This window comes from Grampus griseus, assembly GCF_964374135.1.
Source record: "Grampus griseus genome assembly, chromosome: 10".
Lineage (NCBI taxonomy): Eukaryota > Metazoa > Chordata > Mammalia > Artiodactyla > Delphinidae > Grampus > Grampus griseus.
In genome coordinates, this window is record NC_139004.1 from 83,210,832 (window position 1) to 83,236,745 (window position 25,914).

Below are 25,914 nucleotides of genomic sequence, written 5' to 3' on the forward strand. Positions count from 1 at the left end.
AGATACCAGTTTCCCGCCTACAAGAGTTCCTCTAAATGGGACAGAAAGCGAGCATTTGGAATTGGAGGCAGGGTAGGGTGGCACTGAACACTGACACTGACCTCTTGGTTTCTGAGCTAGAGCCTCCAGCTTTTGTAAATAGAACCCATTTCTACTGCTGACATTCTAATGCTACACTGGGTGTTATCTGCCAGTTGGTTGGGAGAAAGAGAACTTACTTACTGGCAGTGGGCATCTGAAATCTAATAAATAACTTGTGAAAAGCAGCTCATTCACAGAACTGAGTGTGCCCTGCTGCACTTTCTGGGTTCATTCCCAACCCCTCACGTTAACCTGAGCCCTTGCTTGTCCTTTTAACTTTGACGTCATAGTTGAATTTCTTTTCTCCATCCCAGTCTTGATGATGAGAGAAATACTAGCACAGTGATTTCATTCCATTATTAGACTTCGGCTGGATTTTAAAATTATGTCCAGACAATCTTCAAAAAGCATTTTAATCATCAAGATAGTAACTTCTCTGCAATGCATGATCAGCAAAACCATTTCCTGGGGTCCGGGAACCAAGACTTTTCACCGACATGTAAACCTCACGAAGAGCAACAGCACGAGCTAAAGGTTCCTGTGCACATATAGCTGGAAGACAGACGTTTTCAAACTGGACCCCCAGTCCCAAACGGAGTAAAATAAACCAGCACCCACTAAGAACACAGCCCTTCATGGTCTGAACACGTAGTGTCTGTAACTACAACCATCACCCAGGTAGAAAGAAGGATTTGTGAGAGTTTAAAGCTACATACCGATTTTCTAAAATGTCCATAGGTTTGAGGCTTTCATTTCTTTTAATCCCAAGGTTCCAAAAGTGGGACAGAAATGGGAAGGAAAAGTCCGAGGTGCTCTCTCCCTCCCCGCCCCGTCCTGGCGGGGCAGCTCCGGTGAGTTCTGAATGGAGTTTCCTAAGACACTTAGGTGTAACTCAGTTTCACAAACCGAACCTCCCACGGCTGACACCCTACTGACATCAGTAACTCCACCGAGTGACATCACCCCAGTTCCACTCCTTCTTTGATCAGGAAGAGGACAGCCAAGTTCTCTCTAGCAGATTTTCCCAGGACAGAGACACATTTTTCAAATCCTGTACGGGGTAGATTCAGATGGTTGTTTCCTGGGAAGTAAGCTGCTTTGAATCCAGGCATAAACTTCACTAGAGGCTGGGTGAGGGAGACATTGCTCCCCCGCTTAACTCACCCTGGACACGAACAGGTTTGACAGGAAGAGCCACAATACAGCTCAGCTGTGTTTTCCTTTGCGTCCATTCCCACACACATAAAACCAGGGCCAGACTTGAAACCTGATCTCTGAAAGCCGCCACCTCTCCCTCTTATCACTTACAAACGTGAAATACTAGCGCTTTTGCCAGCAGATGGACAGCAGACGGTCCCCCTGCAAGCAAAAACCCTACTTAAAAGGTGAAGGGTTTCAGCTAATTTAAAGAGTGAAATAATTAGATGGCAACTGGTTTGCAAACGAAGTTATGGGAATGAGACTGCATTTTTAAGTCTGAAAGGCAAAGCCATTTCCCCACCTGAAATCTTAAGTTTTTGCAGGGAATTCCCTGGAGATCCAGTGGGTTAGGACTTGGTGCTTTCACTGCTATTGCCCAGGTTCGATCCCTGGAAAGCTTTTGCAAAATGTAATTTCATATATGTGCCTGTAAGAGTATAAAAGTGAAGAGGAATGGCACAAGCTTCCTTCGTGATAGCGGTTGGGGACGGTAGAATGTATGAGGCGTAAGTGGCACAGAAAACTTCAATGTTACCAGTCATGTTTGATTTACTTTATTAATAAAAACAAGTTGAGGGCTTCCCTGGTGGCGCAGTGGTTGAGAGTCCGCCTGCCGACGCAGGGGACACGGGTTCGTGCCCCGGTCCGGGAAGATCCCACATGCCGCGGAGCGGCTGGGCCCGTGAGCCATGGCCACTGAGCCTGCGCGTCCGGAGCCTGTGCTCCGCAACGGGAGAGGCCACAACAGTGAGAGGCCCGCGTACCGCAAAAAAAAAAAAAAAGATGAAGTAAATATAACAAAATATCAGTAATCGTCAATTTAAGTGGTTATGCAGGTATAGTCACATTCTTGGTATTCCTGTACTTTTTTAATTTCTAAAAATTAAAATAATAGAAGTTTGTATAAAATGACCAAAGGTTGGTCTGTTTCACACAAGAGTGAGATTTCCACTCCCTAACCATTTGGGAGGCCTCTATTTTATGCATGTATTACCTCTGTGATTCTTATCAATGTTTGAAGTTGCTAGGAAAACACTTCTAATTGCAGTTGCTCTTGATCTAGCTGGCAGCTGAAAATAAGCTAGTTTTTCTTTTGAAATTTCTGAAATCATTCTTCTATTGTGCTTTTAAATTACCTTGGAGTTCTCCATCTCAGAGAGCAGGTTAAGGCTCTGAAAATGGCAATGGAGCCGAGGTTAAAGCGGATTCCATTGCTCATGCAACACGCCTAGGACAGCACCTGGCACATAGCAGGCAGCTGCCCGATCTTCATTCCTGTCCTTTTTGTCCTTAAGTGTTTTCCTTAAAGGGTAAATAAAAGGCCCCCCTCTGGTCAAAATCACTCAAGACTTTGGACCAATGGAAGGATAATAGGAAAATGCCAAAGAAATAGCCACCAGGCTGACCTGACTTGTTGGGGCCTCTGTATTACAGAAATGGCCTGATAGGGAATTCCCTGGCCGTCTAGTGGTTAGCATTCAGCGCTTTCACTGCCGTTGGCCCGGGGTTCAATCCCTGGTCGGGGAACTAAGATCCCTGCAAGCTAAGCCATGCAGCAGAGCCAAAAAAAGAAAAGAAAAGAAAAGAAAAGAAAAGAAAAGAAAGGAGAGAAATGGCCTGACGTATAAGGAATACTCTAAATCACCTGAAAGATGAAGAACGGTTACAAGAAACCATTTAAGAAAAAAGAACAAAATTCAAAGGAAGGTAGAAGGGAGCAAAGTATGCTTCACATTCTCCACTGCTTGGAGAACACTGGTGCTCATACAGAGTACGACTATTATAGGGTACGATGTCTTACAGGATAGAACAAGACTATTATATATATTATATTATATGAATGTGTATGTATAAACAAAATTTGTAATTTTCATATTAAAACAGAAAAACAAAAATTTGCCCAAGACAAAATTCCCACTCTTGGAGATTTGGGGGTGGGGGGTAGGAGAAGAGGACTTTTATTTGCTTTGCAACACAGAGTTACGAGCATGAAACTGGACTGTTTTCTAAAGTGATCATTAAAAAGCATAATGACATTCATTAATTAGTATTTATTGTTGTTTATGTAGCACTCACTAGGAGGGATGAGTTTGAAATTGTGTTGTGTTTAGAATTCATGGTGTTAGTAATGAAAGGAAATACTCGCATGGCGGCAATAAAACCATAAATTAGGTCTTAAGGACTTCTTTCTACTCTACTCTCATCTAGAATGATTAGTTGTGCCCTTTAGCATCAAAAGAAGGAAGTAGATAGCAAGAGATGAAATAATAGCATGGATTACTTTGAGATTACAAAATAAATAAACAAAGATAAAACAAAAAAGTCAAAGAGGAGCAATGTGAACAACGATAGTAACAAAGAGATAATCAAAAAACTACAACAGGAAGAGAATGTTTCCTTAGGTCACAGATCACCTTGTCTTAAAAAAAGAAAGTGTCAAAAATTTAAAAACTGACACAGAAAACCAAAGCTGCATCAAATCTTATATTAAAAGTGAACGTGTGTAAAATGCCATAGTCTTTATCCTTAGGTGTAAAGGAAGTTGACGGTTTTAGAATAATTTGCCACACGTTATTACACTTTATTTAATGAGATGCATGGGTTGAATATTTAAGCCATTTTGTGGAAAACTAAATAAACCTCAATATTTAGTTACTGATAGCCACCCACTATTACAGCCTTAAAGAACTGGAAGAAATCACCTCTTTCCCCTTCCTATGCTACAGTCACACTGGTTCCTAAACATCTGAGGCCATTGTCAAACTTCAGGAAAAAAGACTGTAAGGAAAAGCAGAGGGACTTTTAGGAAACCGGGAGTCACACACTTAAGTAGCTCTTGGAGTCCTTTACACATTCCTCTTCAATTAACAAATATTTCTTGTCCACCTTCTATGCGTGAGGTCCTGTTCTTGTTGGCAAATAACAGCCAGGTCCCCTTCCTTGTGATGCTTACCTGAACCGATTGGACCACATCAGATTGCTTGGTTTACATGCTGATTTCACCACATGCGCTTTATTTGGCAAGTTGCTTAACTTTCTTGAGTCTCAGTTTCCTCATCTGTAAAATGGGACCAACAATGCCTGCCTCAGAGGACTGCTGGAAGGGTTTAGTGAGATTATGTTTATGAAGCACTTAGCACAGTGCCTGGCTCAGAGAATCAACATTTAGTAAGCGATAAAGCTAGCTGCATCTGTTAGGAAGGACCCTCAGTCCAATTCCCTTATTTTATCATCTCTTCTGAAGATGGAGGAGAGCCACTTAACAGCAGAAAGAGAACTAGAAACTGCTGTCTGGATCCCATATCTGTCTTTCCACTGATGAGAAATAGTCAAGTTATCCTGTTGACACTTCTGTGTCCCTCAGATTTCCAATTCTATGAGCTTCAGCCTCTGTAAAAACGGCTGTATCTCTGTTGATTTCATTGGTGGCTTCCTGATACACCCTCTAGGTAGGGAATTTGTTCACTGTTCCTGTATCACAGAGATCATAGAGGAGGGGCAAGGGAATGTGTCAAAGGCACGTCCACAGGGAGACGCAACGGCAGCAAGCTAGCAAGCTCCCTCCTGACTGGAGCACCCAGAAGAGACATGCCCTAGCATGTACAAAAATGCTGAGGAGTGTGACCCACTACCAGCAAGGGGGACCTTTGGGGTAGCGAAAGACAAGGAAAAGTCTTGGGCAGAAAGGATGCACTGTCTCTTTGAATCTTGATGGATTGAAAGTAGACAGCACCCAAATGTTTAACACTAGGCAATGATAGGAAAGACATCATCAGAGGCTTGGTTTTTTTTGTAATAGAACTTATAATACAGGTTAATCATTTAACTGCGAATTCACTTGGAAATGACTAAATTTGGAATAGTAGCAGCGTGGTGTATGACTGTATATCAAATAATGACTCACATGGGGTGATTCCCCTGCTGTAACGTGATGCAAAACAAGATCACTGTATTATTGATTTATTCTTTTTTCATTTAAAAAAAGTTACACTTGATGAGTGTACTGTTAGTACCCACAAGCCAGCTAGCAGATCTGTTTGGCCTCCTGGAGTACCAGAAAATGAGAATTTTGCAGGATGATGAGCTTTGAGAAAGCCAAATTGACCTACCTTCTATCCAGCTATCCATTTCGACCAAATATTTATGTGACTGAGAATGAGTCTTCCCAACAACCTTATGGGGAGGTACTACATTTAGCCCCATTTCACAGAAGAGAAAACTGAGGCTCAGAGAGGTTTAATTGGCCAAGGTCCCAAAGTTAAATAGGGGCAGATCTGGGATTCACACCCAAGCACAACCATGGCTCCAAATTCCCCAGTTACCAGAGCACACTATCCTGCCTTTCTTACTTGGGAGGAGTATTCTACAGAGATTTGTTATGTTAACCAAAAAAGAAAGAAAAAAAGAGTAATTCCCAGTTCAACCTCATAGGAAGAAAACGGCAGCAATTATGGCAGCCATTTGCAGAAAAGAACTCAGTCTCTCATATTTTACTGAGACTAGTGGTTCTCCAGCAATGATGATTTCTCTTCACTTCCCACCCTCACCCACAACTCCCAGAACATCTGGCCATGTCTGGAGACATTTCTCGTTTATCACACTGGAGGGGAGGCTGCTACTAGCATCTTGTGGTTAGAGGCCAGGGACGCTGCTGAATATGAGACCATGCTCAGGACAAAATGATCTGGCCCAAAACATAAATAGCGCAGAGAATGAGAACACCTGACTCAGACGATAATTTCTGGTGACATAACTATGCTTTGGTGGGTGAAGTGTGTTGATGAAGAAGATAAAATTTTTGCTATAAAATAATGAATTTTGGATTTCTCTTTATCTCAACTAGGTATGTCTTTAGGAACAAATAGATGTCTGGATTGTTTTCTTTTCTTTTTTTTTTTTTTGCGGTACGCGGGCCTCTCACTGCTGCGGCCTCTCCCGCTGTGGAGCACAGGCTCCGGACGCACAGGCTCAGCGGCCACGGCTCACGGGCCCAGCCGCTCCGGGATCCTCCCGGACCAGGGCACGAACCCGTGTCCCCTGCATCGGCAGGCGGACTCTCAACCACTGCGCCACCAGGGAAGCCCTGGATTGTTTTCTAAATGCAAATGTTCCCTCCCAGGAGGACTTTGAACAACTGATCAGACTACAAGAGGCCATGCTCTCAATGCCCGGGAACACACCAAATGGTACACACTCAGGTAGAGAAAATTACTTTTTCAGATGTGATGTGATAACCCTTCACACATAAAACATCAGGTCTTAAACACAAGGAGTGAAACATTCTGAGTATTTTTGGAAACGTTTATTTAGACAAAGAAGTCCTGGGTATCAGAAAATGCATGATATAAAAATCTGACCATCTAAGAGGATGCCACCTCATATGAATTCCCTCTGTGGCCAAATCTCTAACCTCTGAGAGCTGATCTAATGACTTCTGTTAGTACTTGCAATAGAGCGCTCACTGCACGTATCTGGTATAACCAGGGCTGACCTGTCGCTCAGAGACACCTGCATGGCTCTTCTGGATGTTTACAGCTGGCATCCCTCCTCACAGGTTGGTACCTAGTCTGCTTATTAAATATTTTCAATAAAAATCTCTAATTTTTGAACATGATTTTGTCTTTCCAGATGGGTTGTCAGGTCCTTGACGACTGGGACTGGGCTTTTTCCTTAAACGAGATAAAGAATATAAAGTAGGGGACTTCCCCAGTGGTCCAGTGGTTAACCACCTTCCAATGCAGGGGACTTGGGTTCGATCCCTGGTCGGGGAACTAAGATCCCACATGCCGCGGGGCAACTAAGCCCACGGGCCACAACTACTGCGCTGGCACGCCTCAGCTAGAGCCCGTGTGCCGCAAACTACAGAGCCCACGTGCTCTGGAGCCTGGGCGCCACAACTAGAGAAGAGAAAATCTGCACGCCACAACTATAGAGAAGCCCATGTGCCACAACGAAAGATCCCGCACGCCTCAACGAAGACCCTGCATGCGGCAACTAAGACCCAACGCAGCCAAAGATAAGTTAAATAAATAATTAATAAATCTTAAAAAATATATATAAGGTACTATAGGGCCCTTCCAGACAGAATGGGCTCATTATTTTTTTTTTGGAAAAATATCAGAGTACATTGCACTTTGTTAGAGATTTGCTCCTGAAGGATGAATGAATTAAAACCAAACCCATCTTTGGTTATAAGTACAGAATGAAGAAAACTTTACTGTTTATGCCCCGTGATAGAAAAAATTTTCACCATGCTTTATGTACTAACTGGCTTTCTCTGCATTTGGACTGGTCAATCCTATTAGAGAGCTACCTTTCATTTTTCTGCATGTGCCAACAATTCAGCCATTTGGTAAATGCCTAGAAACACAGAGTAGCAGATGAAATAATGAAATCGAATGGTTTTGCCTGTCCAGCAGCCCTTTCCTCTTTTTCAACCATCACCTTCAGTTTCTACAGGGGACACACTCACTCTTTAAGCTCTAGCTGTAGGGGTCTCTCAGTTTCTAGAACGCGCCCACCTCCCTCCCATCAGCATACACTGTTCTCTGACATGAACGTGCCAACCCATTCTTTGTTTTAAGCCTGGCTCCTTCTCACACTTCAGGTCTCAGTTTAAATGTCACCTTTCTCAGAGAGGCCTGAAACATCCCTACCCATCCCATTTTTGTCCCTCCGTCTCATTTGTTTCCATCAGAGACTATTCAAAATGTATACTTATGTCTTCATTCTCTGCTCACTTGTTTATTTACCATCCCCCGGAAGACTTCCAAGGAAACAAACACAGAGTGACAGGAACTACTTATCACCCTCAGGATCTATTTTTCCTTCTAAAAAAACACCTTGAGTGATGGCTTTGTCCATGAACACCCACCTAGAGTATACACTGCCCAGCCTCCTTTTTAGTTAGACTTGGTGATTTTTTTCTTTAAAGCTTTTTTTAAAAAATATTTTATTTATTTATTTATTTGGCTGTGTCGGGTCTTAGTTGCGGCACGCGGGATCTTTCGTTTCGGCACGTGGGATCTTCTGTTGCGGCGAACGGGCTCTCTAGTTGTGACGTGTGGGCTTAGTTGCCCCGAGGCATGTGGGATCTTAGTTCCCCGACGAGGAATTGAACCTGCGTCCCCTGCATTGGAAGGCAGATTCTTAACCACTGGACCACCACGGGAGTCCCTAAACTTGGTGATTTTATGAATAAGGCTGCTTGCCTTGGCTTCTTTCCATCCGCCTACCGGTCGTGAGATGGAAATGGAGACTTACCAATGCCCATCCAATTCTCTGAGAGTACCCTGTTTTAGAAGAGCTGCTTCAAATTCCAATAGTGATTAACTATAGGAGGAAAAGACAAATGCCTATGCTGCCCAGTAAACTTTCTATAAATTAGAGTATGGTGTGAGGGAAAAATAATTAACCATAAGCTTGTTTTCTATATCTATGGAAAAGAGGCAGGGGGAGGGGTAAATTAGGAGTTTGGGATTAACATATACACACTACTATATATAAAATAGATAACCAACAAGGACCTACTGGATAGCACAGAGAACTGTACTCAATATTTTGAAAAGAATCTGAAAAGATTCTGAAAAAATATATATATACACATGTGTGTGACTGAATCACTTTGCTGTAAACATGAAAATAACACAACATTGTAAATCAACTATACTTCAAAAAAATAAATTTAAAACAAGAAAAGAAAAATATATAGTCAGTGAAAGAATTCACTAACTCATTGGGTGTACATAATGACCTGTGAGGTAGGTAGACAGAATTCTTTGATTTTGATAGTTGAGAAAATAAAGACCCAGAAGGTTGAGTGACAGCTCCAGGTCAGCCAACCAGTAAGTGGAGTGCCAGACTGGTTCTTATTTCAAATCCACGCTATAGGGTTGGAGTTCTCCTCCCACTGACTCTGTAGAAGGTTTTAACGATCAAATTGATTCCTGGTGTGGCGGGAGCTTAATTGTATACTTTACAAAGTATAGACCGGATGGACTGGTCTCCGGGTGACATTTTGTAATTGTTTTTCTCCCTGCACATCATACTTCATTTTGTATTGATGTAGAAAGTATAATACAACTGGATGGCACACATCCTCTTGTCTCTCCTATAGTTAACCTCACCTAGAATTTAAGCAGCTTTAGAAGCAGCATCCTAATGGAGGTCCATGGTGATGGGGTAGTGTTGGAGGAAGCCAGGTGGGTTTAGAAATGATCAAGATGGCCGTGCTTAGAGAAATAAGCAAGCCACTGAGTTTAAAGGAAACAGGAAGACTTTTGGGCTGGTTACTTAATTCTGCTCTAGGCAATTGGGAATTCCAATTAATTTAAAAAACTCAGTTAACTGATGGCTAAAGACCTTTTCCCCACCCTGAAATGCCCTGGGGTAATGACATGTATCACAAGACTTTATTAGTCTTATAATGCCAAAGATACTAATCTTGAAAATCATTTTATCCTACTATGGTCTACCTGTAACACCTTGACTAGCATGTCATTTTTTTTCCTCCCACCTCTGACAGGTTCTGGTTTTCCCCAGGGAAATAACTTGCTAGAGGGGTACAAATCAGTCATGACATATATTAATACTTTACTCAGCCACAGACCCATTGTCTACTTCTTTGTGAAGAACAGACATTTTTCCTTGAAATACCGAATGAACAATAAAAACCTAGAAGGCACGTGTTTGAATTTTTCTTTTTAAAATAAAGCTTCATCGTTTTTAAGTTTGAACATCCTACGATTTGAAGTTGAGTTCTGGGATGTTTCACCTTCCCTGAGAGTTTGCAATGACACATTTCATGCACAAAGGAAGGATTTAAAAGAAAAACTGCTTATGACCTGATTTTTTAATACCGTAATTTTTGTGGATTGTAACTCAGAAGTTAAAAAATTTCTCTTAATTTGCATCATACCTTAGGGCATTGTGGTTAATGAATTGGGAGGGGCAGAATGCTTACCAGTCTCTGAAAATAGTAACTGTGAGTGTGGACTCTTATGTGGGACACTAGGGCTCTGGGTTTGTAGCAATGTTGGGTCCTTCCTTAACCAGTGATCCAAGAATATTTCTCATACCCTTCTTTATCGTCTCTCTCCCTCACTACAAATGAGTAATTACCAGTTATGGAGTTATGACTGTGCATCCGGCACGACACTAAATATAATCGCATTAATTCTTACAACCACCCTAGTAGTTGGTGGTATTACCATTGTACAGAGGAGGAAACTAAAGTTAAAGAGAGGTTAAGCAACATGTCCAAGGTCACACAGCAAATGACATCAGAGACAGTCTTTGGATTGCTTCCCAAACCCTTGCCCTGTTGCATCATACTACGTGGATTGCAAACAAATCGAAGCCCCTGACTGGCAACAGCTTTATAGACAGGACACATGAAGAGCCTGTGCTGGGTGTTTTGGGAGGTAACACAAACACAGTCCCCAGTATTCAGACCCTATAACTGAGAGACATTATGTGGAAAGGACAGAAGCCTCAGCCTGGGGACCTCGGACCAACCCTTTTTCAAAACGGACTTTCGCCATCTTATCATGGGTAATTCTTCCTCCTCCTGGCCTGTTTTTAAGCCATGTAATTATAATGCAGCAGGCATGTGATTCAAGAGGCTGAGCATCTACGCAACCTCCCATTCCAGCCTTTGTTTCATTCCAATTTGGCAATAGGACCTTCATTCCTGCCCGGCCATTGGTAACTTGCTGGAACATAGGTCCATGCAGACAGCTGAAGCGTAAGCCTCCTTCTACATGTCAGTGCTCACGTCCCTTTAAGTTAGGCATTCCCTTATTTGTGCAACTAAGCCAAGACAGGGACGTTAGAACGTCCTCCTGCCAATGAAACTCTTAAGTTGTCTAGACAGGAAAAAATAAAGATACGGAAGCAAAACCCATTGTCAGGTTTAACAGAAGCAGCAAGGAGAAAGCAAGCAGTGGTACAAAGTGGACACCTGCTAAAATAACCAAGAAAGAGAAAGCAAGACAGTGATGACGCCAGATGGCCTGTTTATGGTCCTTTTCCACCTGAATGACATGTCTTGAAAATGAAATAGGAAAACTCTTGCACACTGAAAAAAGGAAGTGGCTTCTGATCATTGTCTACAGACTCTGAAATGAACAAGCAAACCTGATTATGATCAGTGTCAAACAATATTTACCAATTTCTATGGAACTGTGAATGTAAAGAAAGGCCTGTGAGTCATGAGCAACTGAGAGGAAATTAACAGCAATATTTACTGTGTAGATTCTGATTCACCATTATTTTGGAAGAAAGCCTGGTTGTTTTTAGTAGATGCATTTGGAGTCTGTGAGAATCTCAATTTTCTCAAGCCACAACAGCTAAGAAATTACTTGTGAGTCGATTTAAGTTATATTTTACATGCAAGATAGAGAAAAACCAAAGAAATGTTATTTCTTAAAGTAAAATTCAGGGAAGAAATAAATTGCCAAAAAAAAAATGTTAACATGGATGAGGTCTACCTTAAGAAAACATGATCTTACAAAATAGATAATAGGGGCTAGTTATTTGCCTTAGCTGAAATTCATTATCCTCCAACCCACTCTTCCCACAATGGAAACAACCCAAACGTCCATCAAGAGAGGACTGGTTAAATAAATTACGTATTTCAGCACCATGGAATCCTAGTCAGCTTTAAAAAGAGTAAAAAGACATCTGTTTTAGAAGTGATTTGGAGAAATATGACATAGTATGGAATAGTAAGATTTCTTTCTCTCTGTAAAAACTTAGTATACATGCTGACAAAGTCTAAATGAAGCAGTGTCAACAGCCACTATGAAAAACAGTATGGAGGTTCCTCAGAAAACTAAAAATACAATTATCATATGATCCAGCAATCCCACTCCTGGGCGTATATCCAGACAAAACTACACAGCAAAGTGATACACGCACCTCCAGGTTCACAGCACCACTATTCACAACAGCCAAGACATGGAAGCAACCTAAATGTCCATGACAGATGAATGGATAAAGAAGATGTCATACATACATACAATGGAATGCTACTCAGCCATAAAGAAGAATGAAATAATGCCATTTGTAGCAACATGGATGCAACTAGAGATTATCATACTAAGTGAAGTAAGTCAGAAAGACAAATATCATATGATATCACTTATATGTGGCATCTAAAATATGACACAAACGAACCTATCTACAAAAAAGAAACAGACTCACAGACATAGAGAACAGACTTGTGGTTGCCAACGGCGGGGGACGGGGGGAGGGATGGAGTGGGAGTTTGGAGTTAGTAGATGCAAACTATTATATATAGAACGGACAGACAACAAGATCTTACTGTATAGCATGGGGAACTATATTCAATATCCTGTGATAAACCGTAACGGACAAGGATATGAAAAAGAATTTATGTATACGTATAACTGAATCACTTTGCTGTACAGGAGAAATAACACAATATTGTAAATCAACTCTACTTCAATTAAAAAAAAATAAAACAAAATAAAATTCATAAACAAACAAACCAACCAGTATCATTCTCTTGACAGTGATTATCACAGGGGAGGGATGGGGGCTGCTGAAGAACTTCCTGCCCCAATTGATGTTTCTGTAGTGTGTGCTTTTTTTTGTTGTTGTTGGTTTCTTTTACAATGACTATTTAAAACTTTTGGTAAAAACACTAAAATATATGACTGTAAAGAAAAACTGTAGGCCCATATCATTTCTAACATTATTAGAAATTTGGTCTTAGAAACAAGTTTTCAAATATAACCAAAATTACTCGTATTCCTCCTGGAAATCAAGTATTCCTTACTTCAACTGATCTGGGTCACTGGGCCAAAATTATACAGATCAAGTTCTAATTGTATGATTACACAAATGCTTACTTACCATGCCTCACACAGATGGATCTTTTGTTACAAATAATGCCTTCCTATTTTTACTCATAATTCTCAATAAGAAGCCACAGTGCCCAGCTAGTCTGATCCAGGAGAGCTGGATGGGCATTCAACGGGGGCTGTGGTTTGTCCTGGGCAACACCCTTTCATGTTTTCTGTGCCAGTTTCACAACCATAAAATGGGAAGAAAAGGGTAACTTATTCTCTAAACTCAAAGGAAGATTGTAAGTACTGATTGAAGCTAAAAGGACACTTAGAAGATGAAAAGCTTGTGGTATTATGACCAGGGCCTGACTTTATGAAAAATATGGCTGTTTTTCTAGTACAAATTAAAGCAAGAGACAGATGGAAGTGATAAGAGCTATTTAAGGCGGTGATGTCGGGGTGTGATAGAGCAGGCAGCCTAACCACCGTCTGTTATTATAGGTCATTGTTTCACAGCTGTGATTCCCAGGGCTGGCAGCAGAGGACACGGAGCGCGGCAAAACCTAACAGCACGGGTAAGCCTTTATGTCATTATAATACTGAGTAGGCCAGAGCAGCAGGATGGATGTCTACACGAACTCATCACTTCTTATATAGGCAAAAAAGTATTGTACACTTGTGCTTGGTCAAGAGGAACAACTTCATAATCAAATTGCCAAGAATGTAACTTATTAGCTCTGGAAAATCCAAACCTGATAGTGTGACCCTTTAATAAATAGCATGTAACTTACTTTCCTCTACAAAAAAGTAGACATGTTAAATGTGGAAAATTGTGAAACAAAGATAAGCAAAACTAGCAGCAGTAGTAGAAAGAAGGTTACTTATAACTGTATCACTGAGAGGTAACTAGCACCAAAAATTCTGACTTAATGTCTTTACAATTCACCCATTTGTTTATCCATCCAATGTACATATGTATGTGTGTGCATATGTGTGTGGATGCATGTACATATTTTTATATATGTAAAATTCATTAAACAAATGACATCATCATGTTCATACTAACTTAAATAGAAACCTAATTGTATGCACTTGTAAACTACGTTGTGATCAACATCCTTGTAGTTAAATCTGTGTGTGTAATTTTACTTCCTTAGGATAAATGATCAGACGTGGAACTGCTGTATAAATGGGGCATGAATGAATTATAAAAAGTATTTCACATTTAACTTGAGTCTTCTCTAAACCTAGGACTTCACTAATCAAAAATTCTTTACCCAAGACTGCTTGTTGCCCCATAAAGTGATGTTTCTAGCTCTAGAACAGCTCAACGTTCTCATAAGTGTCTGAAATGATTCACACTTACTTTCCGAGGTTTCACCTTATCTTGCAAATCATACTGGCCAATTCCTTTATAGCTGATTCCAAGCCACCAAGGAAGTCCTTGTTTATCCTGGAAGATGGAAAACCATGAGAACCAAGACCTAATTGTTAAGGCTTACAGAGATGAAGTAACATCTACCAATTTCATCCTTTAACAAGTATCAGCAAGTTAAAATAACTTTGTCTTGGAAAGCAAAACACTATTTAAAATCCTGACTTGTTATTAAAATGCTTGCTTAGAGCTTCTTCAAATAAGATCTATAAGTCAAAGCACACCAATACTATTAACACCATCAAAAAGAAAGTAGCATTATTGTTAGGATTAAACAGTTGGAGAGAAGAAATAAAATGTAAGTAATTCAACCAGGAATTAATCCAGAGTACAAAGCCAGTTAACCACTGGAAAAAAAAAAAAAAAGAAGAGAAAGAAAAAAAGCTCTTTGTTCTCTTGATTAGTAACCAGCTATAAAGGTCAGAGAAGTTTCCAAAGAATTACAACGATGAGAAAAGTGGTTCCAAATCCTAATGTTTATAATATACTTAACAAATGAACATGGGAATACTAAAAAATTCTTTGGGTGAATTATATGATTCAAAGATGAGATGCTTGAATAATGACTTCGAGGTACATATGGGGAGGGGAGGAATACATTTTTTTTCATAAATTTATCTTTTAGGTCTTGCCAAAGAAAGGGATATATACTGACATAGGGAAAGAAAAACTTGGGCTTAAACATATACTCATATGCAAACCAATTAAGAATCAGTAGAAATTAAAGTGGAATTGGTACGTATTTTTAGTACAAGGTGTCCTCATTATACAGGTATTATCCAATTCCCCACCATTTTGAATTGCAAACACTGTCAGAACTTGAAAGTCACTCAAGATTGATCAAGTATAAAATTATTCCTCTTTCAAACAAGACTCTCTTCTTAACAATATGCTTTATCCTCTATCATCTCAAAATATTTCTTAGTTAATCTCTCCCTGTGTATAAACAACTGAAAGTACTACACAAATATAAAACATACCAATTGAAAATGGGTACTGCAAATCTTGTAAAAACTTGAGGATTTTGTGAAGCTGCTGAAATGATACTGGATGATTCTTCAATGATTCTCATACAAAGGCACTATCAAATGAACATCTAGTAGCATTAGAAAGGTGCACAATTGGAAAAGAGAAAAATCAGCAAAAGTAGCTAAAAGATTAGGTGTGCCAAAAGAGAATGACCTGAATACTTCAGGGCTAATAGAGGCTTCGGGAACACATCTGAACGCAGCTAGTATTTTGCAAAAATAATGTGCTTTATGATTTGCTAAAAATGACAAGATACAATCAGGCTTTTATTTTTTTAAGAAAATCAATCCTATTCTAAATGCTGAAATTTCTAGAGATAATTTACATATATATATGCATATTGATTTATGTGATTTTAGAAAGCTGGTGTTGTTCACTAACTCTCATAAAATAACACAGGCATGATGAAAGGTTTGTCATATAAAAGTATTTACCTTTACTGCATAATAATGGACTCCATAGGTCGGTAGAGCTTCTACTATTTTCATATACCTATGGAAAATGAATATATATTATAACCTCTTATTAAATTAGTTGGAGGGTCCTTTTGGGAAAAGTGATCTAAAGAAACACAATTTGTATCTACTTTCCTCATTATAACTTTGCCTTTGACTAAAGTAGAAATAGAATAAACCACTCCAGGGAGTAATATATTTTACTTTATCCAAATGTTGGGAGGTTGTTAACAAAAATTCAATTTCAAAAAGCTATAAGAAATGTTATTTTCTGCATATTAAAATTTCTATGGCTTAGAAACATATTGTACTTTATTATAAACCCAAACTTCAAGTATTTTTAAACTAGCACCTAATGATGCAAGTCATGAGAATCAACTTTTGGGTCATGCTCATAATAAGTAAAAAATAAAGCTTATTTTCTGCTTGCTGTAAATTAAGCAAACATGCTATAATAAAAACACGGTGGTTTTTATCACTGATGGTGGTACACTTTTAGAAATTTATACTTAACTTTTAAGTCAAACCTCTTAGAAATATATGCTTTAAAACAGTGAATTTTATTATATGCAAACCTGATTTTTAAAAATATGCACCCCCCCAAAAAAATTAAAGTGATGATATACCTCTTGTTATTTTTAATTCAACAAGTATTTATTGTATAACTTTAAGACTTTATGGAGTGGACTAAATTGTGTTAAGATTTCCTCTCTGCCCACACAGAATTGAGGTTCCTGTATGATACAAGTGGACTCTAATAACATTTTGGAGATCAATGGCTCTGGACCTTGTAATCAATAATGTGATAACTTTTTAAAGTAAAAGGTCTACATGTTAGTGAATATAAAAAGTTAGGGGGACTTCCCTGGTGGCGCAGTGGTTAAGAATCTGTCTGCCAATGCAGGGGACAAGGGTTTGACCCCTGGTCCAGGAAGATCCCACATGCCACGGAGCAATTAAGCCCGTTGCTACAACTACTGAGCCTGTGCTCTAGGGCCTGTGAGCCACAACTACTGAAGCCCGTGCGCCTAGAGCCCGTGCTCCACAACAAGAGAAGCCACTGCAATGAGAAGCCCACACACCGCAACAAAGAGTAGCCCCCGCTCGCTGCAACTAGAGAAAGCCCGCATGCAGCAATGAAGACCCAACGTAGCCAAAAGTAAATAAATAAAATAAATAAATTTATTTTTATTTTATTTTATTTTTTTGCGGTACGCGGGCCTCTCACTGTTGTAGCCTCTCCCGTTGCGGAGCACAGGCTCCGAACGCGCAGGCTCAGCGGCCATGGCTCACGGGCCCAGCCGCTCTGCGGCATGTGGGATCTTCCCGGACCGGGGCACGAACCCGTGTCCCCTGCATCAGCAGGCGGACTCTCAGCCACTGCGCCACCAGGGAAGCCCAATAAATTTATTTTTTTTAAAAAAAGGTAGATGTGCCAAGGCCAGGCAGCAATTACACTGCACAGCCAGGATTCCAACAAAGTGAGTCGGATTCCACAGTCTAGAGCCTTAACTACCAAGTTAGACAATTTCTTATTTGCAGCCACAATGATAATGATCAAAGGAAGTAAGAGGATGCTGCATTTCAACAAGGACAGTTCGTAATACATTCATTAACCTAACCTAAAATCCTTCATGGAAATTGTTATTCCTTTTTGTTTTCCAGTTCACAAAACAGGCACAAGTCAGGGATTCAACTTCAGGCTGTTAACTTCTCATTTCTGTCTTGAGGATCACAGCAGGTGCACTATGATAAAAAGGAGATGAGCGCAAGAGCAGGGATGTGGGGGAAATCTATACACTGACCAGGGGAATAGTGATCGCTAAGTCCTTATTTCACTTCTCACATGCTCTGAGCTATATTCAGCAGATTTTTTGTTAAAACTTCTATGGCCATAACAGTTATTCTACTGTACAATTACTATAGCAATAATGCTATATTCGTTTTTACAATTCAAAAATTTTTTAATTATAAATTTACTTTTTACAATTTAAAAACTTCAGTGTAGCCTGTGAACTGTTCTTAATAAATAATGGTAACTCTATAGGTCTAAAATGCAGAAATCTATCATTATGGTCTGCTATTGGTACCATAAAGAAACAGATTATCCAACACTGACACTGCATGCTCCACCCAAAACAGAGTCACAAACCAGGTAACAAAACACGGCCTCCAGACAGATGTTGTTTGGCTCGTGTTGTACTAAAATCTTCTTAAAATTACTTTGCAATGTTTAAAATTAGGATTTAAAGAATTGTAATTTCCAGCTTTTCTTGAAAAATATCAGATGATCCGGCAACATTATGCCTGAATGCTGAAGCTGAGTAGTCTTGTCTCTAGCCAGGGCAAAAGCTCTCTAGTTCACCACAGTCCCCACCACTCCCTATTGCCTACACTTGGCCTATGAGTTCTCATAGTTGTTACCTGTCTGACACTGGGAGGCATCTGAATTGATGACACCAAAGTATGGAATGACCCAAGACACTTTATAATTCAAATAATTATAAATATAAATATATTATAAAAATATAATTATAAATATTATATTTATAATATCATAAATTATAAATATAAATTATAATTCAATAAGATACTTCTAACCAGGTGATTACTATATGCACACAAACTACACAATAGAAATCATTTCAGATGACTTTCTCAAACGGAAGACATTACGACTATATCTAAGCAAAAAGAAAGATACTTACTGAACCACAGCTTGACCCCGAGTCAGACCTTTGATTTTCAAATAATGCTCAATTACCCTGTCCTCACTGTAAAACAAGGAAACGAAAAGTAGAGCAATGCATGACTGTATGAGGTACAGATCCAGTTTCAAGATTCTCAGGTGGCCTACTTGAAACACTTGAGAAAGAAGGCCTAGACCAACTTGTTTGGGAGATAGAAGCTAGTTGACTTTTGTTTTTGTAGGATATGGACATATGGACTCCTGAACCTCAGACATTTAACTACCTTGTCTCGATTTTATATAATTTTTTTTATATAATTTTATATAATATACTTATATAATATGTAAATTTTTAAAAACTTAAGTTGTTAGAAAAGGAAACATAATATCAATTCATCAAATAAAAAACTAATATTCTCTCTCATAACTGAATGGAATATAATAAATACAAAATAATGTTATTAAATGCTAGTGAGAGAGCCTTGCTGGGGAAATTAAAAGGGTTTTTTAGAGAGATCAGCAAGTGTAAGGTATTATAGACATTTTCCTTAAATTGTTCAGAAAGATTTAGAAAGAATTAAAAATGCTTCTGAGTGAGTGTTCAATCTAAAATATTCTACTGTCACTACTTGTGGACATAATACTTTAGAAGAAAACCCTTCATTATTGTCTTAGAATAAAACTTTTTGACTAGAAAGGAGAAACAGGCTGAAGTCTGGTCACCCTTGACATCATTCAGTTATTTACCCTCCTTTCAGACTGGCAGCTCATTAGTCATATCTCAAGTATAACTGAGAAGAATAAACGTTTTTATCTCTATACAACAAATAAGCAACAGTAATTGGTCTTTGCTTTTTATCCTTAAGAAACTATCACTTAACAATGATTTACTTAGAAGGTTCCAGACTCAGGATGCAATGTAGCCTCACTACCTACTCTCACTATTGACTTGGGAAATATTCCAACTTTCATATTACAGCTATTCATGTTGAATATTTATTTTGTAACCAGTTTTTTTAGTGGAAAGGAAAACCATCTTCAGGATTCACAGCCTTAAATCGAGGAAAATATATTTAAAGGGAATGTAAGTAATTCAAGGGGAGAAAACGTACTTTTCTAGGAAAAATGTTGCATGGGAAATGGGGACTATGGATTCATTAAAATACAGGCAAATAAAACAACTCAAAATAGACAATGACTTCTGGCTGTAGAGGAAACCTGATCATTCAGGTTGTTTCTGTTTATTATGAATGCCTCTGTTCAAGGAAATCTGTATTTTATACCACTTGTATTGCACTCTGCCACATTAAGCCTGCATTATACAGTGACTGCACATCTACTGAGCAGGATTCACTTAAAAGCACACTCTACAAATGTATCATGCACTTGAACGAGAAGGCACATGGCCACTCTTCACACATGACTACAGTCTTGGGACAATGATCTCCAGAGAGATTTCATAAGACCTTTTCACTGGAAGGATCAAGGTCTACTTATGATTAGACAGACACGTATGATGGGCAGTTTGATATTTTCCGCACTTATATTTCTTTTAGTTCCCTGAAGAGCATGCCGTTCTCCGTGGAGGTTACTGTAACAGGGTCACTGGCAATCTTGGCGTGGCTTACCAGTAGGCAAGGGAGGGGTGCTCCTGCAGAGTTTTGGTTGGAAAGGCTGGTAATGTCTTTAAATCTTTCCTGGCATTTTCATCACTAAAAGGAAAAGTAATACAGTATGTCAGTCGTTGTTACCGAAAAGATTACCCAAGCTGGTCACCACATGAAATCTGTAAAGTAACAACAGCACACTGGGCTCTGTCAAATGTTATTGTCAGCATACATAAAGGCAGCCCCCAAATGGACAACCAACCTGATGAGATTTTGAAGTTTTTAAAAGACAAAAAAAAAATTTTAAATACTATTAAATTGCCATAATTCCATTTTCCTTACTTATAAACTCCATTTTCATTGTATATTTCCTATATGTATCTATTTTATTATTGATATATAATTATTACTACAGTTGTGCACATTTTATATTCTATTTTTATGCAGCATTCTTCAAATTTCATTATACACTTTCTCCACACTCCTGTAGTACCCTCATTATTATTTTTAGTGGTTATATAATATTCACAATGTTGGAACACTGGTTATTCTAAAACCATTCACATAGAATCACCATTCTTCATAATATCTATCATTGCAATAAAAACGTTTGAGTGTAGACCTTTCTATTACTCGTCTGTTACTTCCTTATCACTCTCTGAAATAAAATGGACCAAGTCAGCCATCTGCGGAAATCACTTGGATAGGAGATGACTTGAGGGACTTCCCTGGTGGCACAGTGGTTAAGAATCCGCCTGCCAATGCAGGGGACACGGGTTCGAGCCCTGGTCCAGGAAGATCCCACATGCCACGGAGCAACTAAGCCCGTGCGCCACAACTACCGAGCCTGTGCCCTAGAGCATGTGAGCCACAACTACTGACCTCACGCGCCTAGAGCCCGTGCTCTGCAACAAGAGAAGTCACCGCAATGAGAAGCCCACGCACCACAACAAAGAGTAGCCCCCGCTCGCCGCAACTAGAGAAAGCCTGCGTGCAGCAACAAAGACCCAACGCAGCCAAAATTAAATAAATAAAAATTAAATTAAAATAAAAAATTTTAAAAAAAGATGACTTGAAAATGTGTTTCTAATGAAATCCAAGGAAGTTATCCCTCAAATTGCAACAAGTGAACTAAAATTTACCTCATGAAACATCAGCTAATTTTAAAATGGCAAAATTCTGGGAATACAGGTAATATTTTATAATAACTATGAATGGAGTTCAATCTTTAAAACCTGTGAATCTCTATGTCATACACTTGAAACATATAATATTGTAAATCAACTATATCTCAGTTAAAAACAATAATACAATGAAAACAAAACAGAACCAAAAAAGAAGGCAAAATTCTGGTTGTGAAAAGAGAAGGGTGTGGGTGGGATAGGGAGGGTGGGAGGGAGACGCAAGAGGGAGGGGATATGGGGATATATGTATACATATAGCTGATTCACTTTGTTACACAGCAGAAAGTAACACACCACTGTAAAGAAATTATACTACAAAAAAGATGTTAAAAAAAAAGAGAGAGAGAGAAGGGTGTGGTCTTTAAGGAACTTAACAGAAGGGAGAACAGGTAATATGACCCAGTCAGGTTTGTCCTGCACAGTGTGAGAACAGTCCCAAGTATTTAAGAAGGCAGTCTCTGATGAAACAGATATGACTTTCTGGGGTTCATCAGAGCCTAGGATAAGCACATTAAAGAGTTACTCAAAATCATGATTACCCTGGTGTTCATCAAACAGCATACTGGTAACTTTTTCCCACTTACTTGCCACCTCTTCATATCTTTGCCATTATCATCTCTTTGTTGAGGTTACCAAGAGCAGCATGAAATGCACTTCTAGGGCACTGTTCCCCTCATGGAAGTCCCATCACAACTCTTCCCACGTGGTAGGTACTATTATTACCCAGACTACTTCACAGGTAAGAGTCTGAGGTTTAGAGAAGCTAAGCCTCTTGTTCAACGTCTCTCAGCTACTATGTGGAGAAGCCAGAAGGCTTCAAAGGCCAAGACCATAACCACTGCATTCTATTACCTGATTCCCTGAAAGACTCCCAGAGCAGTGTCCTGGGACATTCTCATCTCTGGCAAGGCAGAGCTCCCCTTCACCCTCACCCCTACTTATAAATGAAAACTCTGAACTGATTAGTTGCAAAATCCATCACTCAAGCATTTTTACATTAGCTTCCCCAGGGTTTGCCCCAATGTGAATCGTGATACTGAAAGAGATGAACCCCCAACTGTAGGACTAAATGCTGAACTCAAGGTCAATCTCCTCCCAAAGCATTCACTCAATTACCTAGATCAAATGTTATAGGTCAAACTAGGGAACCAAGTATGGCCTGCAGACAGGCTTTGTTTGGTCTATGTTGCACTGTGCTGGATTAGAAATTGCTCTCTCCTGTCACTTGATCATGCCTGGTGTAACTGGTTCTCCTTCAATGTCTACAGAAGGTTTGTTTACTGGTTCTATCACCAAGTTTCCCCACCAGGCCACAGGACAATCAGGTGAACCCACGAGCAACCTGTACATAAACTTACTTTCAGTAGGAACAGATAGAGTTGAGTGTCGCCTAGCTTAGAGACGGTATGATTTGTACCTGTCAATGCTATATTTCAAAACTAGGCTTGGGGCCTTTCCTAAAGGTGAGAGATCTGACTTTACAAATTACTCCAGGAAAGGAAAAGTCACTTGGCTCCCATTCTTATATAAGGATAAATCTCTCTATTCATTTGAAATCTGAGCAGTATGGCTTAACCACATTGACAATCTCGGGAAACTGGTTTGGGCTTCCTGAAAACCAAAATATATACCACAATCGTATTTAACCACAGTAAAGGTCACCTGTCGACTCCCAGTAATGATATTTATTTCTCTTAATGATTTCTTTTATGCTCTGTCCTTCAAATCCCATTTCCTTTTCAAAGAGGTTGGCTTATGAATTTTTTGTGAAGGGCAAATACCTGTACATGTTCTAAAGTGACAGACTAAGGATAACACTTTTTGTTATTAATCATCACCACCAACCACATGTGTGTTATCTCCTGGGTTCATGTGAACTGTGTTCCAAGAACTCAGCCTCACATTCACTTATTTCTTTGGATTATAGTTAATTTTGTGGCAATCAAGACCTACTAGAGTAGAAGAGAAGCTGCTATTTACCATAAATTCACTTATTCATTTAGCAAATACGTATAAAGTGTAGACTGCATGCTGAGCACGTAGAAACAAGTGTCATATGACGAAGTTGCTTTTAACTTATACCAATGTAGTCAGCCAAAGGAGAGAGGAGAGGGGGGAATGAAATAAGAGGGAAATTTTATCCATTATTTTATTCAACAAGCTCATGGTTGAGAATAAGTGTGAAACGGGAGACTTGAAGTTGCTGTCCTTTAAGACAATTTTAGTTCCTGTGTCCTTAAAGCACCAGTCTCTCAATATACTGAGATTTTTCTAGTATTAAAGCATTTAACACATGTCTGCTAAACACAACTTGTATATCTAGTGACTAACTTAAGAAACAGCTACATGTTACAACTGGAGAAAAATACTACCTGTGTTGGATATACTGAAAGATGAACTTTGGCCTTCGAGATGTCACCCTCCCAAGGAGTTTTTCATTTTAACTATGCACCATTAGAACCTACCCTAGTCCTAAGATGCGATAAGACATTATACATCTGGAAATGGTGACTAAATAAATCAATAAATTACCAAACGTTAATCACAAGGCATCATCCTAAATAACAATGAATATTTATTCATTAAGACTTTTTTGGGATACTAGTCAATCACTGGGAAGCAACTAAAATGTGCATTAATAGGCAAGTGGCTTAGGGATCATTTTAAGGAAAGTTTAGACGACTTTAAAAGGAATATAATTGAATAGGTGGAGCAAAGGGATTTGGGGGGGTGTGAAACTATTGTGAATAATACTGTAATCATGGATGCATTTGTCAAAAGCTATAGAACACAGAGTAAACCATGATTTGACTATGGACTTTAGCTAATAATAATCTGTCGTCTTCTTTTCCTCGGCGCTGCCTACGGAGGTGGCCGCCATCTCCTACTCGGCATCATGGCTGCCCTCAGACCCCTCATGAAGCATAAGATCGTCAAAAAGAGGACCAAGAAGTTCATCCGGCACCAGTCAGACCGGTAAGTCAAAATTAAGCGGAACTGGCAGAAACCCAGAGGCATTGACAACAGGGTGCGCAGGAGATTCAAGGGCCAGATCTTGATGCCCAACATCGGTTACGGGAGCAACAAGAAAACAAAGCACATGCTGCCCAGCAGCTTTGCCCAGTTCCTGGTCCAGTTCCTGGTCCACAACGTCAAGGAGCTTGAAGTGTTGCTGATGTGCAACAAGTCTTACTGTGCTGAGATTGCGCACAACGTCTCCTCCAAGAACTGCAAAGCCATTGTGGAGAGAGCAGCCCAGCTGGCCCTCAGAGTCACCAATCCCAACGCCAGGCTGCGCGGCGAAGAAAATGAATAGACAGCTCGTGTGCACGTTTTGTTTAATAAAACCGTAAAACGGCAAAAAAAAAAAAAATCTGTCAGTATTGATTCATCACTTGTAACAAATGTACTACACTAATGCAAGGTGTTACTGATAGGGGAAACTGTGAAGAGAGGGGGAAGGGGAAGGAGAGAGGATATAGAACTCTCCATACTTTCTGCTCAATTTTTGTGTAAACCTAAAACTGCTCTAAAAACTGAAGTCTATTAATTTTTTTAAAAAAGGTAAAAAAATAAAGAAATATACTTTAAATTAGTGGTTCTTAACTGGGGCAATTTTGCCCCTCGGGGGATATTTAGCAATGTCTTAAGACATTTTTTGACAGTCACAACTGGGGAAGGAGGTGTTACTGGCATCTACTGAGCTGAGGCCAGGATGCTACTATACATCCTACAATACACAAGATGGGCCCCCAGCAACAAAGAATTATCTTGCCCCAAATGTTAATAGTGCTGAGGGTTGAGAAACCCTAATTTGGATTATTATAAAACTCCTGGTAATTCAACCCTAAAACTTCTAACTGTACTGTATCTTTCAGACTTAAGAATTTTTCTTTTGTGTCACTCTTAGACTATTAAATATTAGAATATAAATATATCTTAGATGCAACTCTCTAACAGGAGCCAAGTGAGAGAAGTATTAGAAATCCAACTGTCTAAGCCAGCTGAGAAAGGCAAGTCAAGCTGGGCAGCAGACACAGGGACTCGGTGGGGACCATGAGGAAGAGGAGAGAACATTACCCACTTGAAGTTACTTAGGATATAGATTTGACTGTGCGTGACAGAGATCAACACTTTAATTTCTCCTTACCTACAAGTTAGAGCTAGAACAGCATGAAGTGTTCAGGGACTGAGACTCTTGTTGCTTCACCGTTCGTGGGGTTCTGCTGTCCTTCACATGGTCTGAGATAGCTCACCACCATGTCCACCTTTTAGCCATCACGTAGGGGAAAAAGAATAAAGGAGGACATAGCCACTCCTTTAGGGGCAGAACCTGAAAGCTGCCCACATCCCCTAATCCCACTGGCCAGAAAAATCACAAGGCTCTTGATAATTGCAAGGGACACTGAGATATGTAGTCT

General features: G+C 39.6%; 1 protein-coding gene and 1 pseudogene across 4 annotated transcripts in view; one reads left to right on the top strand and one right to left on the bottom strand.

The window, feature by feature from the left end:
- Positions 1-25,914, bottom strand: part of FRMD4B (FERM domain containing 4B) — a 234,114-nt gene that overhangs the window by 25,330 nt on the left and 182,870 nt on the right. For all 3 annotated transcript variants that reach the window (XM_082664658.1, XM_082664659.1, XM_082664660.1), the window contains exons 8-11: positions 20,331-20,414; positions 18,722-18,787; positions 15,993-16,050; positions 14,461-14,547 (exon numbers count right to left, since the gene is read on the bottom strand). In XM_082664658.1, coding sequence (XP_082520784.1) covers positions 14,461-14,547; positions 15,993-16,050; positions 18,722-18,787; positions 20,331-20,414 — 295 coding nt within the window. The remainder of the gene's footprint in view (positions 1-14,460; positions 14,548-15,992; positions 16,051-18,721; positions 18,788-20,330; positions 20,415-25,914) is intronic.
- LOC309828177 (large ribosomal subunit protein eL32-like) lies at positions 24,375-24,835 on the top strand (annotated as a pseudogene). Its single transcript has one exon. The product of its transcript is annotated as a large ribosomal subunit protein eL32-like (transcript).